The following is a 23,280-nucleotide window of genomic DNA, read 5'->3' on the forward strand; positions in this document are numbered from 1 at the left end:
TTTAAAAGAGACAGCGTTTCAATGTGCCCCTGATAGCTGAGAGGTAAAAATAAAGATGATTCAGTGGAGAAGGGCAGGACAGGCTTCGATGGGAGTGGGTGAGGTGGGGCTCAGAGCAGTCAGGCAGCACCTGGGATGGGCAGGGCAGGGCTTTGCCTTGGCATCACAAAATAATCCAGTGCACAGCCATAAAACCTCCCCCACCCAACAAGGCTTCCCTCAAATTAAATCTTGATTTGATTGGGAAATGACCAGTACAAAAATCTCAAACGGGTTTTGGGGTACCCAGACCTATTGGAAAGACTTACATAAAAATCTCAAGTTGATTTTGGGTCACCCAGGCCTGTTCCCACCCCCAGTGCTGATCCATGTGCCTTTTCCAAGCTCCACAGGATGCATTTTAATCCTTTCTGCAATGCTCCCAATGTGTTCCTGAGCAGGAGAAGGATGCCTCACCTCTAAAACGGGATCAGGCCAAGGATCAGGATTTCTGATCCCTGCCCATGAGCATTTGGATCTTGAAGCCTCTTTTTAAGATCCCCAAATTCCCTCAGTCCTGGAGGCAGCTCCCCCTCTCCCAGCCCCTGGAGTGCTGCCTGTCGGAGCCAGAGCCCTCCTGCAGCTCCCTGGGAAAGCAGCTTTCCTTTCCATCTCTATTCCTGTATTTCCTGGTATTTTTGTACCACCTGGCTCTGGTTGCCCACCCCCAGGACCACAAACCTGCAGCTCCTGGCCCTTCCCAGGCTGTTCCCAATGCAGCACAAAGCTGTGACTGCCGTGGCTCCAAACACCAGCAGCTCTCCCCAGGTGTCACCTTTCCTCAGCAAGCTGCAGCAGCAGCTCAGGTTTTTGTGCTTTCCTGTTTTTCCAGAGGCCTGCAGCAGACACCAGCTGGGGGTGCTCCCTCAGCAGCTCCAGGAGTCAGCAGCTCTTTGAGCCTTGGCCAAGCAGCAATATTTTGTGCTCATTTTTAGCACCCAGGGGTGGCTGGAAATAACTGCACCCAGGGGGGCTGGACACTTGTGGCAGCAGTCTGACCTCCCAGGGAAACTGGGCAGCCCCCAGTGCTCGTTGACCTGCTCATCCCACCCATGACCCAGGGGCATCGCTGCCTCCCCATGCCCACCTCCCTGCTCCTCCCTGGCAGTGCCAGTGCAGGAATGGGGCATTGATCCTGCCAGCGCTGCTCCAGGTAGGGTTTGGAGCCAGGAGCCAGGAGATGCTCTTGGCTTCCGAGATCAGACACAACCTGCAGGGAGGGCAGAGCCCCAGCAGCAGCCCTGGAGTTGCAGAAATCCCTCCTGGAGCCTGTGGAGCTTTCCCAGAAGTGCAGGGAGTGATCCCTGTGCAGGACGTGTCCCTGGACCTGCTCACCTGGTGGAACCTTGTGGTTTTCTGAAGATTCACCAGGCTGTGATGTGGCAGGATTTACATCAAAACTAATGTGTCAGATCCAAGAAAGCCTGACCATTTCTGGGCAGAAATCAAAGGAACCACCAAAGCTCTTTAAGGAGAAGGTTGAAGAGGAAGGGAATCCCTTCTGTGAGCCATCAACCTCCAATCCTTTACCTTTAAACTTTCCATCACTGGGAAAACAAACAGCCTCAGGCCCTGGGGAGCTCTGGGAGGGATCTGTGTCCATGAGCTGGGAACCTGAGCTGGGCTGGAAGTGACACATGAATAAACCTGAGGCACTAACGATGCTGATTGACATCGATAATCTGCCTGCAGACAGACTCCACCTGCAGAGCAGTGTCAGGACATCTCCTCACGCTGGCTAAACACTCAGGGGGGAGATAAACACCGGTTTCTAATTCTTAGAACCACACTAGAAAGGCTGTGGGAGCAGCAGGAACCCCTCCAAAGCCTGCAGCTTCTGGAGCCTCTCCCTCAGAGCCGAGGGAGCTCTGCTGGGGCTGACACCCGGGGGGTTAAGGCTGAGCTTAGGGACATGAAATGCTCCCTAAGTCAGGTTTCAAGCATGAAGGGCCCACAGGCCAGGCTGTACCTCCAGGGGCAGGTTCCAGGCGATGTAGACGTGCCACTTGTAGTCGTCCATCCAGACCTCGGCCACGCGCAGCGCGTTGCGCTTGGTGTAGAAGCCGATGTTGTTGTTGTAGGGCTTCTTCTTGCGCTCGATGTGGGCCACCCTGGAGCAGGGCAGCACCTCCATGCTGCCCCCACACAGCCACACCTGCAACACAGCCACAGCTCCCTCAGCACGGGCAGGACCGGCGGGCAGCGAGACAAAGGAGTTCTGAGCATCGCACGTTATCCTGCCAGCCCGGCGGCGTGTCTCAACCTGGCAGGAGAGCCCATGGGCACGTGTGGCCTCTGTCCAGCACTCAGACACACAGGGGGCATTTGTGGGGTTGGAACTGCAGGATCTTTATGTCCCTCCCAACCCAAACCACTCTTGGATTAAGCTGTGCCCAAAGCTTTAGGGGGATCAGGTCTCTTCCTCACCCCGTGAAGGATCCAGCGCTGCGTTTCCCCCCAAATAAAAAGCATTAGTGACTGCAAGAGTTCAAACAATTCCAAGATCCCCTCCTGCAGAAGGGATGAGTCAGTGAAACATATGGCAGGGACAGATTTCTCTCACTTGAAAATATTTGTTCATTATTGCTCTTTCACGTACTGCTTCAATTTCCCTTAAATCACAGTTTACAAATTAAGAAAATCATGTAAGATCCTCTTTTGATCTCACACACAGGGGATTTGCAGGAAGACTTGCCATACCTGGCTTCTCCCTGCCTGTTTGTCACCAGCAAGAAGTTATTTACCTTCCAGACAGGACTCCAGGCCCTGGGCAATCACTCCAAACCCACATTCCAAGCAGGCCTTAAGCAGGCTGCTCTACATGATTATTTTGCACAATTATTGTAACACCCAGAGTTTCTGGGATCCCTTCCGCCACCCTTTCCTCCCACCTGTGGGCCCTAATTTTCATGAAGCCTGCTCGATTCCCTCTTCCAGCAGCACCAGGAGTCCCCAGGCTGGAGCAGTGCCCGCTGTCACCTCCCAGGGGTGGCTTTGGCCCCTCCAGCGTGGGCACATGCCCAAGTGACAGCAGAGAGGGGTGGTACAGCAAGGGGACACCTTCCCTTGGGATGCCCTCGCTCCTCACGCTGTTCCCTCCTGGACTACTGCACAACGGGAGCCCCAGCAAAACACCTGAGCCAGGCGCATCAGCTGCTGCATAAACGTGCAGGAAAATCCAATGTGCCCCTGCTCTGTCACTTGACCTTTCAGAACACTTCAAAGGCAATTTCATGCCCCAGAGTGGATTCGGAGCTGGTCTCAGACAGGGACCTCCCTGTCCCACCCGTCCTCCTCCCACCCAGCCAACTCAACAAGGACCACTCAAGGTTTGGCACAGGCAAAGCAAATCAGAGCTGAACCAGGCAAGCCCACAGAAAAACGGATACATTTTTAAAGGAATATTCCTAAGGCAGAAACTGCCTGTGTTTTTTGCCTGCTCAATTCTTTAATTTCTCAACATCTTGGTGAAATACAGGAATGAGCTCTGCCCTTAGGTACTTCCAAGGCTGCTGGGCTCAACCACTACACTGAACAAATATTCCAGCCCAGAGTGATCCCCAGCATCTCCTGGTTTTGTACTTTTGGGGATTTGTTAGGTTTTGTCCTGATTTAAAATCAGAATAATTCTTTTGAAACTACTAAAATCATAATTAATATGATTTTCCAGCAGCCCGCCCCAAGTCACACCATTGCACTGTTACCCTTCTGAGCTTCAGGTAAATAAGTCATGTCAGCTTCCTTACATTTCAGGAATATCTGTAGAAGCCACCTGGAAATCCCCACATTGGAATAACCTGGGTGAGGCAGAGAGCTGGGCACTGAGCAAAGGGCACTGCCTGGGGGCACGTCCACAGCCTGGTCCAGAGAGATTAACACAAACTTAACTCAGGAATTATCCAAGGAAAGATTATCCATACATCTACCTCCTAAACAGAGCCTGAACTTTCGAGGATTTTAAAATTATACTTTATAATTATATTTATATTATATAATATTTCTAACTACTTAGGATTTTTTTAAATTATGCATTTTTAAAACTCCTGGTTTCAGAAAGTATTTATGAATATTTCTGCTGGGAACAACAGGAGCAAAGAGAGCTGTGACCCAGGAATGGTGAAGTCACACTGGAATCCCTGTCTCAGGAAGGAGTTTTTTGCTCCCACGTGGCCCCACAAGGAATTTCTGCTCCTCCTGCACCCAAAATGCAGGTGAAGATCTGCACAGGGAGCTGCCACCCGAGTGATTCCCCCACGGCTGTGGAGCTGTGCCTGCCCCACAAGCTCAGAGTGAAGCCTCAGCCCTTACCACAGCTCCAGGGTACAGAATTCCTTCTCCTGCTGCCCACAGGACACAGGCAGAAGAGCCCAGTGGATCCCAACCCCCAGCATGAGGGCAGGCACTTCACCCCGTGGCACCCAGCCTGGAGGGCAGGAGGGTCCTTGGGAACCTTTTGTGTCCCAGCTGAGCAGCCACTGATCCCAGCAAAGCCCTTTCACACACAGAGCTGGTTCTTGCTAAGGAATCCTACTGGATTTGTTATAGATACATGTTATAATATGGGCTTCTCACAAATGTTAAAATGGATTTTATACGTGTGATGTTAAAGTAACTTTGTTCTAAAGATATGGTTTTTATTTCTGTTGTTAATTAAGCTCAGACATAGCAGTGCAATAGCTGATATCAGTGTGCTCGTGTTAAAATGCTGCTTGGGTGGGATAACATCCAATGGACACAGGATGAACAGATCTGCCAACCATCAGCACTCACCCTCTGAAGGCAGTGTGGGCCAGGGCCAAAACTGAAGGGGATGATAAAAAAGGACCAAAGCCACAACCAAGGAATGTGCATGTTCTAAAAAGAAGGCTCCAAGGAGGAGCCAGGCTAAACAGTTCTTGGAATATGTAAACTAGCTTGGGGAAAAGTGTGGATATTCTCAATTCAGTCAGAGAGAAAGAGAAAGGTTTTCTAACCAGGCAAGAGCCTGAGAAACAGCTGGGCAAGAATGTAAACAATTCTCTAATCTGTCTTGTTATTCACATTGTTTATAGATATGTTCTGCTACTGTGTGTCATTCACTGCCCACCAATGGTGTGGGATGTTTTTACTCTAAGACCAATGAAATTAGTCTTCTCGATGTTCCCTGTATACAGAGTGGTGAATTTGAAATAAAGGAGAGAGTTCATTTTCTTAACCTTCTGATCTGGAGTTCTGTGTTCCCGTCCTGCTCAACGGCGTCAGAAAAGTTTACTGTGCATAAGGGTCTGTGCATAAGGGTCTATGAATATGCAACAGGCTGATGTCAATAAAAGGTATTTAAGGAATATCCCTGAAGATAAGAGGGTGCCAAGATGCACCCAGCTGTAATAACCTTTGCTCTGTGGTCCTTGTCTCCTATTATCCTTTGTTAAACTTTTTTTATTGTCACAGGAGAGTGAACGTGTTTTTCACAGATTTTTCATGGAATCACAGAATCCCAGGATGGTTTGGGTTGGAAGGGACCTTAAAGCTCATCCCATTCTACCCCCTCCATGGGCAGGGACACCTTCCACCATCCCAGGCTGCTCCAAGCCCCGTCCAGCCTGGCCTTGGGCACTGCCGGGGATCCAGGGGCAGCCACAGCTGCTCTGTGCACCCTGTGCCAGGGCCTGCCCACCCTGCCAGGGAACAATTCCTTCCCAATCTCCCATCCATCCCTGCCCTCTGGCAGTGGGAGCCATTCCCTGTGCCCTGTCCCTCCATCCCCTGGAAATTGTCCTTCTCACACAAAGCCCTGCTCTGAGGCTCAGGGTACAGTAACTCAGCAGGTTAAATATGATGAGCAAGGCTCCAGTTTTCCCTGTTGTCTGACATTCCCATTCCTACACAACAATTAAATTGCCACTCATTCACTCATGAAGTGATATAGAACTAAGAATAAACCCACTCCCCTCAGAAAATGAGGGTGAGTCAATAACATCTCCATCAATGCACACACAGGAGGAATCAAACCCATGGGAAATGCTGGGATTTATAAATAACCAGTTAACACCATACTCTAGTGAAGGAATCCCAGAGAAACAAACAGAAAACAAATCCATCACCCAGAGATCTTCGATGTGTTTTGCAGAAAGCTGCTGGGGAATACACTTGCAATTCTTTCCCAAGGAAAATGTGACAACCCTAAGGATTCAGCACGGAAAAGCAGCGACTTGTCTTGGGGAGTGAAGCACAGCTGACACTGCACTGCTAAATCTGCTTCCCTGGAGCTTTGGCACATGAGAGAAGGAGGCTCAGAGGGACTTTCTTGTTTTCTACCTGAAAGGAATTTTGTCTTGGGTTACAGGATACAGCTAGGGATGTGCATTCTATCACCATCTGTCAGAGCTGGGACAGTTCTCTGCTGTTCACTGGGCAGTTTTCTTTATCTCTCCCACAGCCAATCCTCCCTCCAGGAGATCTCTTCTGTTCATGGCCACTGAGTGTCCCTGCATGGCTGAGAAAATTCCAGCATCCCATGGGGAGAGGCTCTGCCCAGGGGAGCAGCCAAGCATTCCTACCTGGATCCAATCTGCCCTTGGAACAGCACAGCAGCCTTTGCCCACTGCATTCCCAGAGGAGCAGCTTTCTTCCCCACTGCATTCCCAGAGGGAGCCCAGGCCCATCCACAGCAGCCCTGGAGCTTCAGAGGAAAACTCCAGCCTTGTCCAGGATCCTGCTCCAGCAGAAGCACAGCTGGCACTGCAGGAGGGCTGAGCCCCCATGGAATGGCACTGCTGCCACAGCCTGACCCACAGCCTGCCAGGGCCTGCTCTGACTCTGGCAGTGGTTTGGGGTTTTCTGTTTGCACAATTGCATTTGTATTTTTAATTTTCCTAGTAAAGAACTGTTATTCCTACTCCCATATCTTTGCCTGAGAGCCCCTTAATTTCAAAATCATCATAATTCAGAGGGAGGGGGTTTACATTTTCCATTTCAGGGGAGGCTCCTGCCTTCCTTAGCACACACCTGTCTTTTCCAACCAAGACAAGTTTCAAGACAGGTGGGGGTCGGTCTGTTCTCTCAGCTGGCAAGTGACAGGACAAGAAGGAAGGGTTTCAGCTTGTGCCAGGGGAGGCTTGGGGGGGACATTGGGAAAATTCCTTCCCTGAAAGGGTTGTCAATTATTGGAACAGGCTGCCCAGGGCAGTGGTGGAATCACCATCCCTGAAGTCAGTGTCCTTGAAAATGTTCAAAACCCAAGTGGATGTGGCACCTGGGGACAGGCTCCAGGGTGGCCTTGGCAGTGCTGGGGAATGGTTGGACTCAGAGGCCTTCTCCAAATTCCTGTTTCCCTGTGGGAGGCAAACTTTGGTTACCACGAGGTGTCCTTGTGCCAGGCTGTGCTCCAGTGCTGGGATGAGCCAGCTTTGGTTCCCAGCCAGCCTCTGGCAGCACAGACAGAGCTGCCCTGGGTGTGTGAGAGTGTTTGTGACACAGGGGGGACCTCAGAGCCTGCCAGGGCCAGCCCAGCTGGGACAGGGCTCGGCACTAATGCCGTGGGGCAGCAGAGCCCCAGGTGGCTCCCTGGGCATGGGGAGCTCCCACCAGCACCAGCAGCTCCTGTGCCAGCTGCCAGGCCTCAGCTGCAAAGGGAAAATTGCTTTTCCAGTGCTCTGGCTGAGCTGGGGGTGCTCACCTGGAGAAGAGAAGGCTCTGCAGAAACCTTAAAGCTCCTCCCAGTGCCTGAAGAGGCTCCAGGAGAGCTGGAGATGGACTTGGGATGAGGGATGGAGGGACAGGACACGGGGAATGGCTTAAAAATTACAGAGGGCAGGGATGGATGGGATATGGGGAAGGAATTCCTGGCTGTGAAGGTGGGGAGGCCCACAAAACAGTGGGGACAGTGACCACCCTGGGTCCTGGCTATGGTGTCCTGGCTGGAGCATGGTGTAACATCCACGAGGAGCACTGGCAGCTCCCATGAAACCCTGCCTTTATTTGCTCAGAGCTTGGCCAAATTTTAACTATTCAGACTGAAATCCATCCTGGACCAGCTCAAGCTCTGCAGTTAATGCAAAGAGACAACATCTAATAGTGTCAGGACATGTCTTCAAGGGAAACTTTGAATCTCTCAATGCATTGTGACAGGAGGAAATGGGGGAAAACCCTTCCCTAACTTTCATTCCACCCACTCCAGGCTTTTCAGCTCATAACTCCATTTCTAAGGTGATTAGTGACCCCCTGCCTTAATTAGCCATAGATTTCCCATTTAGCAGCTTTGCCTTATCTTTGCTCCTCTCTCTCCTTTGAAAAGTAACTTCCAAAGTTAAGGGGACAACAGAATTACTGGGCAGCTGAAATAATTCAGAATGTACCAGCACAAAGGGCTAAATAATCAAACCCAGAAACAGCAGAAAAGGCAAAGAAAGAATAATTTCTCCTGTAAAGTTCTGAGACTTTACCTCTCCAAATTATTGCTTTTGTGGGAGCAAACAACATGCACAGCCACATTCCCAGCATTCCCATCCTTCCTGTTCCCACCTGGGCCATGCCCCATCCCACATCCCCACAGGACACCAGGGGAGGAGGTCCCCAAGGCAAGCTCGTGCTGCCAGGAATGGGATGGAGAAGCTGCTCCCCAAACCTCTGTGCTCCCTTTGTTTCCCAGGCACAAGGCTTGTGGAATGCAGCACTGGGACACCGCATCCCAGCCAGCCTGTTCAACCCCAGTTTTGGGAGATAACACCTCCCATCAGCAGCTGGTGGCCCTTGATGGGTGACAATCCCATTCCACAACCCTCACTCCCAGCAGGCTGGCTGGTATTTGGCATTTTCATGGATATATTTATACCGAGATAGGTGTTGGATCCTAAATCAGCACTGGAGTGCTCCTGCAGGCTCTGGGAGTGCCACTGGCTCCTGTCACCACCCCAGCAGAGGTTCAGCAGTGCAGTCACATGAAGGGGGGAACAAGGGGAGGGAAATCAGCTGCCTTTGGGAACTCTGGAACTCCTGATCGCCACAGTGGGTGAGCACTCCAGGAAGAGGAAAATCTGGATTTTCACAGATCACATCAGGCCTGGGGGTGGGGGGTTGATCCAAAGCAGTGACTGTGCCACCTCTGAGGCTCAGCAATGCCACACCCAGCCCCACATCCAGAGCCAGGGGATGCAGAAGCACAAGGACCAAACCTTGTGGCACATCCCTGGCAGAGGCAGCAGCCCTGGATGGAGCCACCCGAGCATCCTGCTGGAAATCCCTGCACAGCTCCACCCTGAACAACAGGGAATTATCCTGGAGACCTGCAAGGAGAACTCAAGGAGACCCCACGTCCTGCAATTGGAACAGGAAAAGGAATCTCACTGCTGCACCTGCATCTTTCCTCTGTCCTGAGGCCACAGAAAACCTTTCAGGGAGGATCAGAAGAAGCCAGATCAGGCCCAGTATCCATGGGCCATCTCCCTAAAATGGGATATTTTCAATTGGACCTGCCCATCCAGCCCACACCCATTCCAGCAGAGAATGTTGGAAGACAGGGTTAGAACACATATTAAAAACTTAATTATTTTTCTTCTTTGTCTCTCCTTTTCTTGTGTTTTATCCTCATGGATGATACACTTTGGACAGGTTCCTGTCACCTTGTGCCAGACCAATAACAGAAATGTCTAAATTGTCCAGTGTCCCAATGACCAACCTTTCCTAAATTAATTCCTTTTGTAATGGCAACTAAAAATGCCAAAGGAGAGTGAAATCAGAGGCACTCCACAATCCCTAACCTGCAGCAAAAATGGGTAATAACCACTTTTCATCCTCAAGCAACATGAACAGTTTAACTTGTGACACATTGAGAGGTCAGAATAAAGCAGGATTGCCATCCATGGAGAACGGGGATTTTCCAGGAGAAGCATTCCCACTCACTGCAGTGCAGTTTGCTCACACTGCAGGCTTTTCCAAGGAAAGATCTGTGCTGTGCTTCTCCAACAAATGCAACCCAACCTGCTCTAACCAGCCATCACTGCTGGCTGCAAAAGGGGCTGATCTGACCTCATCACCTGGTAAGATCCACCAGAAGCTTGGTGGGAAGCTGCATTTCATAGATGGCAATCCCAAAGCCCAGCATGGGGAGGATCCTCTGGAATGACAAATGTCCACATCCCCTTGGCTGGGAAAACTGCTGGAAAACTGCATTTCACTTCCCTGGGCTCCAGGAGTGACACCTGAATTTCTGCAGCTACAGCACTCACAGCCACTGCAGCCTTGTCATGTTAGGGCTCCCAGAAGTTAATTTTTTAAAGAAGAGGAGCAGAGTATTTTTAAATCCCATCTTGGAGAGAACTGCCAGGCTCTGCTGGAGCCCAAATCTGCCTCCTGAGCCCCCATCTGGCTGAGAGCACATCCCTGCAGAGCACAGAGCTCCAGAGATGTTTGGAGCTATCATGGAACAAATCTGGGTCTTCCTAATGAGTTTAGAGCTGAAATTCCTCAGTGATCTGATGTTATCTGCTCAGCCTTGGCAGCGTGACAAGGACCTGATTATGTTGTAATAGCATAATGCAAAGATTATTACAGACTCAAAAAGACAAGTGCCTCAAAAACAGCATCCACAATACCTGGAGGCCCTGAGAAGGAGCTGAACATGCTGGGCTTTGTGCACTCCTACCACAGAAATTACCTGCAGGATCTGACCCTGATCTGCTTGGAGGTTGCTCTTTTTTTATTATTTTATTGCCAGTAATGTACCAAAAGCATCTTGATCTCATTTTCCTATTACCATTTCTGTCAGAGCTGTAAAAATAAACCAGCATAAATAGCTCCCAGGATTTTGATCTATTTTTCATGCACAAAAAGCCTTTGGAGGAAACGATCTACAGCTGGTTCTTCAGCCTAACAGATTCCATGTGGGGAGTGGCAGGAGGAGGGGGAAGGTGCCAGGGAGCGCTGGAACCATGGGAGGTGGTTCTGGAACAGAATTATTGATGCACAGAGAGGCAGCTGAGGGATGGAGCAGCCCCTGAGCTGACAGCACCCAGCTCCATGGAGCTGCTTCCTGCCTTTGTGACTCCAGCACATCCCCACTGCTCTGAGATCTGTAATTACAGATATTCCACCACTCCTGATGGGGAGGTGCTGGGAGGGAGCAAAGCTCCACCACGGGTGTTCCTGCATGGATTGGCTGTGACTCTGCCCATCCTGCTGGAAAACTGCTCAAGGAATTTGTCAAAAGAGCAGCTCCTGAGTTTAGAGCAGGAAAATGCAGAGGGAGAGACAGAGGCAGGGGCTGGGTGATGTGACTGAGGAGGAACACACAGGAACACACACAGAGACACACACGAGGTATTTTGCTTCTTGTTTGTGCTCAAAGCCACATTATGATGTTCCCTAATCTTGTCCCATTCCCCTGCCATGGCAGGGACACCTCCCACTGTCCCAGGCTGCTCCAAGCCCTGTCCAGCCTGGCCTTGGGCACTGCCAGGGATCCAGGGGCAGCCACAGCTGCTCTGGGCACCCTGTGCCAGGGCCTGCCCACCCTGCCAGGGAACAATTCCTTCCCAGTATCCCACCCATCCCTGCCCTCTGGCAGTGGGAGCCATTCCCTGTGTCCTGTCCCTCTGTCCCTTGTCCTCAGTCCCTCTCCAGCTCTCCTGGAGCCCCTTCAGGCACTGGAGGGTTGCAACAAGGTCATCCCAGAGCATTCTCCTGTCCAGGTGAACATTCCCAGCTCTTCCAGCCTTTCCTCCCAGCAGAGCTGCTCCATCCCTCTGCTCATCCTGGAGCCTCCTCTGGGCTCCTCCAGCAGCTCCAGCTCCTTGCTGCGACAGAGCCCTGGACCTTGTGAATCCCATTCAGCTGCCCGTGGGTCAGACAGGAGGGAATGCCCAGAGCTGATGTCCAGCAGGGTCAGAGGGAGCCAGCACCAAACCTGCTTTTGTGTCTTGCCGAGCCCCAGGGGCTCTGCACTGCCACCAGCTGCCCCTGCAGTGATGGCCAGGCAGGGCCAGCAGGATTTGGGACCCCTCCTTAGGGAGGGGCACCAGGGTGTGCCCATTTCTGCAGGACAGAGCCACATCCATGGGCTGCTCCTGGCACTGCCCAGCTGCAGGATGGAAACGCCCAGCCGAGCTCCAAAGCAGATGCTTGGAGACCAGGAGCTCTGCCACGATTCTGCCACTCTCTCCACCATCTGCTTGTTTTCCCTGGCAGAGTTAAAATCCCCTCTCCAGTGGAGCCATCATGTCCTTGGAAATAACAAACACTTTGCAAGCAGGAAAGTTCAGAGTATGGAAGTTTAAAGCCTGAGAAATCTCTGTGGCTCTGAAAGTGCCATCAGCAAACTCCCTGATAAGTGACTGTCACAGAGCTCCCAAAAAGGATGCTAGAATTCCAGTAAATCTCTGGAAAAGCCCTGAGCAGAGGCTCTCCTGGGTTAATGACCTCCTAACTGCTGCTCCTCCCATCCTGGTGGCACCAGCAGCTCCTTCAAGTGTGGCCAGCTCCTGAAACATCTCCCAGCAGGACAGAGCAGCCTCTGAGATGGGGTTCTGATGGGAAATTTGGGAGCAGCATTCAGCTGATCTGTCCATGGAACACTCCAAGACCTTTGTGGCCATCTGGACTCTGTCTTTCCTCTCCAGATGTTCCTGGTGAGCGGCCAGGGCCTGTGCTCACTGTGACATGTTGGTTTAACAAAACCCACAGCATTTCCTTGCTGGAGACAATCTTTGGGTGAATGGCCACTGATTCCTGAGCCGCTGAACTTCTCACAGCAGCCAGAAGTGCAACCTTTCCACCAGCACAGCCAAGGAACAGCCCAGAGTCAGATTTGGAATGGCTGGAAGCAAAAATGTATCTGATTCAAAATAATTTTTCCCTCCTGTTCTGCACAGAACTGATTAAAACCAGAGCTGACCCCCATTTTTATTAATAATGGTATTAGCACTCAGCCTGATCTGCTTCTAAGCCTTGTTTGGATGTTAATTCCTGCCCTCCCTGAGCCCAGCAGCACAAGCTCCCAGGGTCTTTCCCAGGATTTCAGCCTCCCCTGTCTACACAGAGCAGCAGCAGCTTTGTGCTGACCCCAGAAAGGACCTGGCTGCTGTTGGGAAGGATGAAAGTTTGACAAGAAAGCCTCACAGATGTGTGCTTGGCAGAAAGCTCTCTGAATGTAGAACCTGAGAATGGAATGGAGATGGAAGCAAGTTTTGATACAGAAGAACAAGAGATGTGTAAATTGACAATTGCTGAACCAGTCTTGCTGGACAGCTAAGAAAGAAAAGGTTTAGTGGAGTTGGAAGGAGGTTTTATGGCTAGAGCAAAGGATATGCTGACCACAAACAAAAAGATGCTTTTCCCAAGCAGAAATAGGTCTCAGGAAAAGCAGAAAGATACCACAGGCAAACCAACATGCCCATGTGGCAAGTAGAAAAAAGGTCTAAGGATTTTCCACTGCAAGAAAACTGAAAAACAACTTTAAGCTTGAAGTGTAGGGTACTAACTCAGGTGATTGGATAGTAGTGACCATAATATGGTAATGACAGCAGTTATGATAGGCTGTAGGAAATAGTAAAGATATTGATTGGTTGTTATGTATTATAATGTTCAGCAAAGAAAAGTATATAATGCATTGTAGCCAAAACTAAAGGGTCTTCAGGCCTGTCTGCAGCTGGAGCTGCCGCCTGTAGCTGCAGGCTCTGTCACCCATGACCCTGGACTGCTGTAACATCTTGGGTACAAAAAACTGCATTTTGAAGAGCCACCTGGAGTCCCACATCTCTCCTCTCAGGCTCTTACTGGCTGTGGTGGATGCAGGTGTTACATCCCCCCTTTAATGGACCTTGTGTTGGTGGATGAAAATGCAAGGGGATGTTGGTCAGTTCATCCCCTTCTTGGCCTATGGTGAAGTTATGTGTTTGCATTATTTATTGCAGTTAAAGAATCACAGACCTCAAACAACACCCCAGGTTTTCTGGCAGAGCAGCCTCAGGGGCTCTCCCTGAGCAAACCCCACCCCAGCCAGGGCAGGCAGAACACTTCTGAAATTGCAGTTTGGGGTGACCCAGTCCTGCAGACAAGAGCACCTTCAGTCCCAGCTCCACAAGGAGATCTGAGGTGACAGCAGAGCCACCCCCTGCACTGCCACAGCCACCTCTGCCACCTCCAGCTGCCCAGTCCCACCCATGTGTCCCCACATACAGCAGGGAAGGGCTGACTGAGCTGATCCTGGCACAGCTGATCCTGGCTTTGGGCTGGAAGGTGACTCCAGAGCTCCCTTCCAGCCTGAGTTATCCTACAATTCTGTAAAGAGCCTGACACGGGTGTGTGGAGGTCCCAGCCAGGACACAGCTGGGTCAGGGAGAGAAGGTGTGAAATCCTGTCTTGGTTCTCCCCCCGAGCAGCCTGACAAGTTCTCTCTGTGCTGTTTAACTTGGTCTCCTCCTTTTCCAGCCCCTGACTGGGGCACAGGCAGGAGGATAGAGCTGTCACAGGGTGACAGGGGGGTCGTGCACTGGCAGTCCCACCCAGCTGGGGCCTGCTCAAGGTACTGGGATAGCAGGAATTTTTCTTTTACGGACATTTTAAACTTCAATGTCTATTGCAGTGTTTTCCAGATGTTCTAATATCCATCCACGTCCTGTGAATTATTGCAGGTGAGACAATCCCTTCAGAAACTTCTCCAGGTTAGATTACTGTGCACCATTTAAGAACTCTTTTTAATTTCCCTCTTGCCAAACACTGTGAAGTAACTCGTGGACAGTCAGTGCCCCCAGGTACTGGAGTGAATATCTGCTCTGGGATGTTTTCCATGTTCCTTAGGGCACAGAGGAGATGGGATCACCCACTGTGTGATGCTGGGATGGATCAGGAGACAAATTCCTTTTGGTCACGTAGCAAACAGCACACAAGGACCTGAACTGTGCCTGAGGTCTCCAAGAATAAAGGTTGGTGACAAGCTGGAGGCTTTTAAAGCTCAACCTCTACTTTTACTGATCAAAGACTTTTCCAATAAAGTTCTACCAGAGGAGCAGAACTGGGAGAGCTGAGCAGCACAGGCACACTGCCAAGAGTGGAGGGATAACCCTTACGGAATCCTGACAGGCAATAAAAGCCCTGTTTTCCTGAGCAGTCAAATCCTGGGGGTGAATTAAACTGTGCTGGATATTGGTGCAAACAGTCATTTCTGCACGATCTGCATCCTGAGGCTTTGGATCAAAGCAAGCTCTGCAGGGGTCATGGCCTCGGCTCATTGATTTATTTACAAAGTTTAGGAACTGGTATTACTTATTTTGTGTGAAATATACAGAACAGAGATTGTGGGAAAACCAGACAGGAAAACTTGCCTGCATTTATTGGACAGGATTCTGTTTACTCCTTGGATACTGCTGGGCTTTCCCTCTTTCTGTTCTGTATGAAAATCTCCCTAAATATCAAATAAATTTTAAGAATTTCAGTTCAAAGGCCACAACTTCATAGCCATTATTTAAGGTCACCCAACATCCATTTGTTTCTATTTCCATAACATAACCCTTTAAAAAAAAAGTCACTCATTAATGTATCTCTCAACAACTAGCAATAAATAGATTAATAAATAAATATAAATAATAAATAAGCATCCCTCTGCAGAATAACAATGCCCTGACTCCCTGGAAAGGCCCTGCCAGCCCAGTTAGCAGCACTAAATCTCAGCCAGCACTGGGCAATTTCAAAGATTACATTTTAATAACAGCAGCCCAGTCCTTATCTTTTCCCTGCCTCCTCTTGTGCTTGATCTCCTAATTAGGGATAAGAGCAGTGGAAGTGATCCAGCCCCGTCATGCAGTCAGATTTTACCCAAATTGCTATTACAAGGCCATAAAAGAGCTCCTATGGAATTATTTTTCCCAAGGGAGCCTGTTGATAAAAGCAGTGACTGTTTCCATTTATTTCTCTGGGTACATTCACTGAGATTTCATTCTAACAGAAGAAATCTGTTGCCATTCCCTGGAAAAGGGCCTCAACCCCTCCCACCAAGAAGAGGAAAATGATTATTCTCTAATCAGACATTTCCAGGAAGATCATTCTTACAGCTTATTGCACATCCTGCCGTGGACTCAGTGTCCTGGTCCTCCAGCCTTCCTCTTCCTACAGCTCCAGGACTGGGGAGGGCTGAGCAGCAGGCAGGGAAAGAACTCAGGCTGCTGAGGAGAACTGCTATCCCTTCCTTCAATTAGAGCCAGAGAGCAGAGAGTCCAGGGAAAAGCATGGATTTCTTACCATGGATTCCTCATCCAGGCAGCCTGGACGGGGCTTGGAGCAGCCTGGGATAGCGGAAGGTGTCCCTGCCCATGGCAGGGGGTGGAACCAGGTGGTTTTCAGGTCCCTCTCAACCCAAACCAGTCTGGGATTCTGGGATTCTCCCACATCAGCAGCTCTCTGTGGCACTGGAGTCCCTGTGCTGATAGACAGGGACCTTCAGCTGTCACATTCCACCCTGGGCTGCAGACATCTCACTGGCCAGGAGCTGGGCTGGGGGAGGATCACAGCGATGAGCTGCCTACAGCCAGGACTTATGAACTGCCCATAAAAGAAAGCTCTGAACAATGAACCACACTGTTTGTCACAAGGACCTTGGAGAGTTGTGTCGTTTGTGTGTCTCTGATGAACAACCAGCACCATAACAGGTCTGTGCCCCAGCAGCTCCTGGAGAGCAGCTGAGGGCTGGGCAGTGAGCTGCCTGGCAAGAGGAGGGAGCTCAAGGGGTGTGGGTGGGGCTGTACAGCACCCTGGCACAGCACCCTGCACAGCATCCCTGGCACAGCATCCCTGGTACAGCACCCCTGGTACAGCATGCCTGCATAGCACCCTGGCACAGCACCCTGCACAGCATCCTTGGCACAGCATCCCTGGTACAGGACCCTGGCACAGCACCCCTGTCACAGCACCCTGGCACAGCACCCCTGTCACAGCACCCTGCACAGCATCCCTGGCACAGCACCCTGCACAGCACCCTGGTACCCCATTGTGATAAATGAGTAATGCAATGGTTGACTCTCACAATTAAAAGGCAAATATCATGTATGTATGTCAGGAGAAGTTTTATAGATTTATAGTTGTGTTTTACCCCCCTTGTGCTGTTATCAGGGGTGCCCTGGGTTTGGGACATTTGGGAGGGTCGGCTCGTTACCATGGCAACAGCTGAGCTCCAGTCAGGATGTCAGGAAGTGATCTCCAGCACTGGGCAGGGAAGGAGGAGTGGATGGACAGAGCTTTGGGAGGGGCCAAAGGGTTAAAAGGTGAAACCTCCATTGTGTGGGTGAGCGCATGGTGGGGAAAATCCTCTGCTCCTGGTGCTGTGATATTTTCTCTATTCAGTCTTCTGTTGTAGTTTTGATAGGGTTCAATAAACCTTTTAAATTTTTGGAAGTGAGTATCACTTCTCACACCATCCGTGGGACCCCAGCCCTGGCAGCCCAGCCCTGGCACAGCCCCTGCAGCTCCTGGGCTGTCTGGGCAGGCTCTGCCCCACACTGAAGCCGTTCACCCTCAGAGTCCCCAGCCCATCTGCAGGACCTTGGTGACACCAGCATCCAGAGGCAACAAGTGCTGGGTTCTGGACCTGGACTCAAACCCAGCAGGGCCCTGCAGCTCCTCCAGGGCTCCTGGCATCTCCAGCAAGAGGACGTGGGACAGCCTTCCCAGGGACAACAGCCTGGACTGATTGTCCCACCCCGTGGAGACAGAGTGGCTCTGCCAGCAGATGCGATGTCCTCAGAAAGCAGTGAGTCTAAAGCTCTTTGTGATGCCACCCACCCACCTGGCCAAGTTCCTGGTGCAAAACTGTTTAGAGGTTTCTCCATGTGAAGCCCATGGAGGGGACATTCCTGTCTGGACTAATATTTTGGAAGTCACCTGGTAGCCCTTGGGGATGGGCAAGGCTGGGTGGAGCTCTCGGATGGGCTTTTGTGAGGCAGCAATGAAGATCAAGGCCCAGAAGAGCCTCCTGCACCAGGAGAAAGGCTGAGGGGAAAGGCACTGGAAAAAGGACCAGGGCAGGAGGCTGAAGGACATCCCCACCAACAGGACATCCCCACCAACAGGGCCAGACTGTGCCCTGTTAGTTTGGTCTGAGAGGCTGGAAAAGGTGGGAGCTCCTGATGTTCCTGTCACCAGTTTAATTCATTCTGCCGCGTTTGTCATCTTGTACATGGAAATCCCTTCCAATATAAATGGTGTGAGAGATGCTACTCACTTCAAAAATTTAAAAGATATCAAAAATACAACAGAAGACTGAATAGAGAAAATATCACAACACCAGGAGCAGAGGATTTTCCCACCATGTGCTCATCCACACAATGGAGGTGTCACCTTTTAACCCTTTGGCCCCTCCCAAAGTTCTGTCCCTGGACTCCTCCTTCTCTGCCCAGTGCTGGAGATCACTTCCTGACATCCTGACTGGAGCTCAGCTGTCCCAAACCCAGGGCACCCCCTGATAACAACACAAGGGGGGTAAAACAGAACTATAAATCTGTAAAACTTCTCCTAACATACATACAGGATATTTGCCTTTTAATTGAGTGAGTCACCCATCGCGTTACCCATCTGTCACAATGGCTTGGAATCCCCCAATGAATAATGAAATGAAAAATGAAGCATCAGGTCTTTCCAAACAGGAGGATGGTGGTTACCCTTCCAAATTCTGCCTCATCTCAGGGAGAATTTCATCTTGCTCTGAGCCCCTCTCAAGCTTTGCTCCTGTCTCTCCCAACCACTCCCAGTCACTCACACATCTTGAGCCGACTTTCATTAAATTGAGATTAAAAGGACTTTTTCCACAGACAAAATCATAAAATGGAAAATGTCTCATTTCAGCTTTTTCCTCCAAATCCGAGCCTTGCCATTCAAGGGCACCCAGCACTAATAACTTCCCTGCTGAAGCAGCTTCTTCTATTTGATTCTTTCAAACAACAACAGAGGCTCCAAAACCCAGAGCAGCAGCACAGGACACATCCTCAGGCACAGATTTTACAGCCAGACCCCAGGGAAGGGCTGGGGCAGGCTCAGGCTGGAGATCAGGAAAGGCTCTTCCCCCAGAGGGTGCTGGGCACTGCCCAGGCTGCCCAGGGAATGGACATGGCCCCGAGGCTGCCAGAGCTCCAGGAGCTCCTGGGATGCCCAGGCTGGGATTGTTGGGGTGTCTGTGCAGGGTCAATCATCCCTGTGGGTCCACTCCCACTCAGGAGATTCCGTGATCCATGACTTTATCCGTGACTTTATCCCACTGCACCCTGAAAACAAAGGACATGAACATCCCTGCTCTGGTCTCACACTTTTCCCTGACACAGATTTCCTGGGAATTGAGTCTGCCCATGTCTGAAAAACAGAGATGAGTCAAAAGCATCTAAAATCTTTACCTTTAAAAATCTGGAATGTGATTCCAGTGAGATTCTGCCAGAAAGGAAATGAAGCATTTCAGTAGAATGGATGGAGCCTCGTTTAGAGCTCATCAGAATGGAGGGTGTCTGCATTTCTGGGTTTGCATGAAGTTCAAAACCCTCAATAATTGATAATAGAAGTGAAATGGAGCAAAATTTCAGATTTAGTGCAACCAAACATCCTCATCAACTCTACACTGCTGAACTTCAGTTTTGGAAACTTTTCAGGGTTTTTTCTGAAATGCATCTGCAAACCCAAATAGAAATGATGAGTTTTGGGAAGCAGAATGTAGGAAGTGGACAAGGCAGAAGGAACAATGAGCAGTGCTCTGTCCTCACACCAATATTATGACTCATTCCTTGCTCATTTGTTTAGATTTCAACACTAATTGTAATTAGTCCCTAATTCATCAGCATCCCTGGGCTTGGCATGAGTGTAAAATAACAAATACAGAAATTTCCCGTGAACACACAAAACAAAATGAGATGGAAACAAAGCAGAAAATCAGAAGATCCCACTTGGATTGCTCCCAGATTTATCCCCAAATTTTTTTGCTGGAGAAAGTGCTCATTGCTGCAGCCTTGGGGATGATTGTGCTGCATCCCTTTGCTCCTGCAAAGTCACACAGGAAAAGAACTTCTCCAACACTGCTCACATTTTGCAAGTCATGCCTGCACGTTAAGGCTATTTTATTTATTTCATTTTCCCTGTGAGTCACCAGGCAGCCTTAAAGTCACTGCAGGACTTAAAGCAATGAAAAGCCTTCAACCAAATTCCCTTTAAAATGAGACCTGGGCCACGTTCTGGCTCCACTTCAAATTACACTTGGAAAGTGTGAGCCAAGTCCCTAAAGGAAAATGGAAACATTTCCATGCGCTCCAAAGGCCCTGGGCATGATCCCAGCCCCTGAACCCAGCAGTGCCAATGCCATCAGCAGTGCCCACCAGGGCTGGCACTCCTAGCACAAAACGCTGGCAAAACTTTTTGTTTAATTAAAAAGCTGCAAAAGGAGCTGCTGGAAACCCCTCTCAGCTCTTCACTGGTTTAACTGGAAGCTGCTCATTGACCTCCCCTGGAAAGGAGCTCTGCCAAGCAGTTATCCACATCCTGCTGCAGCAGGGATAAATCCTGCCTGCAACTCACATCTTCCTCACTGCCCAGCTCAGACAGGGACAGGCTGGGGTTCTCCTGCTCCTCCCTGCACTTTCGGGCTGTTCCAAGCCTTCTGTCAGAGGCTACAGGCTCCTTCCACCACACAGTGGTTTCCCTGCATTTTTAATGAAGGACTTCTTGCTGAAAGCATCAGGACAGAGTAGCTGAATTTCTGTCTCCAGCCCAGCTCAGAGCCCACAGAAAATTCACAGAATCCCAGAATCACTGGGTTGGAAGAGACCTTCAAGATCATAGAGTCCAACCCAGCCCCAACACCTCAACTAAACCCTGGCTTTGTTAAACACACCCAGGGATGGTGACTCCACCACCTCCCCGGGCAGCCATTCCAGAACTTTATCATTCTTTCTGTGAAAAACTTTTCCCTAATACCCAACCTCTATTTCCCTTGGTGCAGCTTGAGACTGTGTCCTCTGGTTCTGTCAGTGCTGCCTGGAGAAAGAGCCCAACCCCAGCTGAGCACAGCCAACTTTCAGGAGCTGTAGAGTGATAAGGTCACCTCTGAGCCTCCTTTTCTCCAGGCTGAGCACCCCCAGCTCCCTCAGTGGTTCCTCACAGGGTTTGTATTCCCAGCCCCTCTCCAGCCTCATTGCCTCCCCTGGATGTGCTGAAAAGAAAGGCTCAGGTGTGGTGTCCCCAGAGCTGCCCCAGCCCAGGGAGCAGAGCACAGGTACAACACCCACAGCTCCTGTATCAGTGTTCAGTGATAATGGGGCTTTGTGTGTGCTCAGCAGGCATTTAATAACTCACCTTGTTCTCATCTGCTCTGTGCTGTCTGTCATGGTTTGGGTGCTTTTAAACGTCTTCACAGCTATTTACAATTACTCATCCTTCTGCAGCATGAAATGAGAATCTGAGCTCCAACTGCTGGGACAGAGCTTGTCACTGATGGGTTTCATCTCCTCTAATTACTGCTGAGACAGATGTCTCCAGCACAGAGCCGTGACTCAGCTTCCCAGGGACCCACATTCCACGTGCTCCAGAAAAAGCTGGCAGGAAAAACTTCTCCTTGTGCTATGAGCTGCCAGAGGGCAGGACTGGATGGGATATTGGGAAGGAATTATTCCCTGGGAGGGTGGGCAGGCCCTGGTACAGGGTGCCCAGAGCAGCTGTGGCTGCCCCTGGATCCCTGGCAGTGCCCAAGGCCAGGCTGGACAGGGCTGGGAGCAGCCTGGGACAGTGGGAGGTGTCCCTGCCATGGCAGGGGTGGGATGGGTGATCTTAAAGGTTCCTTCAAACCCAAAGGACTCCAGGATTCCATGAGGGTGTTTGGGGGTGATCTGCCTAAACCCCAGCCTTGTCCTGGCCTTTATGTTGGCTAGGAGTCCAAGCCCAGCCTGGAGAGAGAACAGGGCTGTCATAGAGGTCCCAGCAGCAATCCCATGGAAAAGGCTCAGCCCAGACCACCCACCAGGCACCAGGAACTCCATTTCCATGAAAACACCATCTGGAAATTCCTTTTCATCCTCACCAGCCCCCAATAAGGCACCAGAGCAGAAGAGAGGCACAGGCACTGCTCTGCTGGAGCTCATCCAGTCGGCCCACTGCTGTGATTTACTGGGAGCACTGGGAAGACACACAGCTTTACCTGTGGAAGCTGCTTACCAAACCAATGAACCCTCCATGGTCGCAATCAGCTGATTTAACTTCTCCCAAGCTCCACAACAGAGCCAGGATTCCACTCCACCTGCCTTAAAACCAGACTTTGCTGTGTCCCACACGTGCTGCACAAAGCACAGCAATCCTTGGTGCTGCCAATGGCATCGTGTGATGGTGGCAGAGGGACTTGGGCCCAGTCCCAGACCTGTAAAATCCCTTAAAATGAACTAATAGCAGCTGTTAAACAAATGTGGGATTCACAGGCAGGCATTAATTTCTGCATTGTCAGGGGTCACAGCCCACATCATCTGCAATCCACAATTAAGGGGTGTTCAACTCCCTCCAAAAGGCAGCAACAATTACTCAGGACAATGAAACTAGTTGCTGTTTTTCTCAGAAGTGCTTTGCTTTGCCCAAACCCCATTGTTGTATTTCATTTTCACACTGGTAGTGTTTCCCTTTCTTGCATTTTATAAATGAAAACCAAACCTCAGAGTTTTCACACCCTAAAAAAAGGAAAAGAAAGCTGAAAACTGTTCTTATTTTCCCTTCCTGCTTTGGAGAGAAACTTTAACAGCCAGAGGGCAGGGATGGATGGGATATTGGGAATTAGGAACTGTTCCCTGTGAGGGTGGGCAGGCCCTGGCACAGGATGCCCAGAGCAGCTGTGGCTGCCCCTGGATCCCTGGCAGTGCCCAAGGCCAGGCTGGACAGGGCTTGGAGCAGCCTGGGACAGTGGGAGGTGTCCCTGCCATGGCAGGGGTGGCACTGGATAGAATTTAAGGTCCTTCCAACCCAAACCTGTCCCTCCACTTGTGTCCCTCCCACCCCCACAGACAGCCCAGCTGTGGGGGCAGACACAGAGAGATTTCCAGAGAGCTGAGCTGGGTATTACAGAGCTCACCCACACATGGGATTGTTTAGGAAGAGCTTAGGTTGGGCACCCCCACACTCCTGGGTTGCTGGAGTTGCTCCTGGCAGTGCCTGGTAGAAGAAGCATTTTTTAGGCCTAAGGCAATGCCTATCAAAATCAATACAAAATTCCTTCAAACCTCACCAGACGCTGAATAAGGACTAAAATATTCAGTCACCAGCAAGAAACTC

General features: G+C 50.5%; 1 protein-coding gene across 3 annotated transcripts in view; it reads right to left on the minus strand.

The window, feature by feature from the left end:
* GALNT17 (polypeptide N-acetylgalactosaminyltransferase 17) overlaps positions 1-23,280 on the minus strand; it is a 211,827-nt gene that overhangs the window by 11,210 nt on the left and 177,337 nt on the right. For all 3 annotated transcript variants that reach the window (XM_053961173.1, XM_053961175.1, XM_053961174.1), the window contains one exon: positions 2,009-2,194. In XM_053961173.1, coding sequence (XP_053817148.1) covers positions 2,009-2,194 — 186 coding nt within the window. The remainder of the gene's footprint in view (positions 1-2,008; positions 2,195-23,280) is intronic.

This window comes from Vidua chalybeata, chromosome 20 (assembly GCF_026979565.1).
Source record: "Vidua chalybeata isolate OUT-0048 chromosome 20, bVidCha1 merged haplotype, whole genome shotgun sequence".
NCBI classification, from domain to species: Eukaryota; Metazoa; Chordata; class Aves; order Passeriformes; family Viduidae; genus Vidua; species Vidua chalybeata.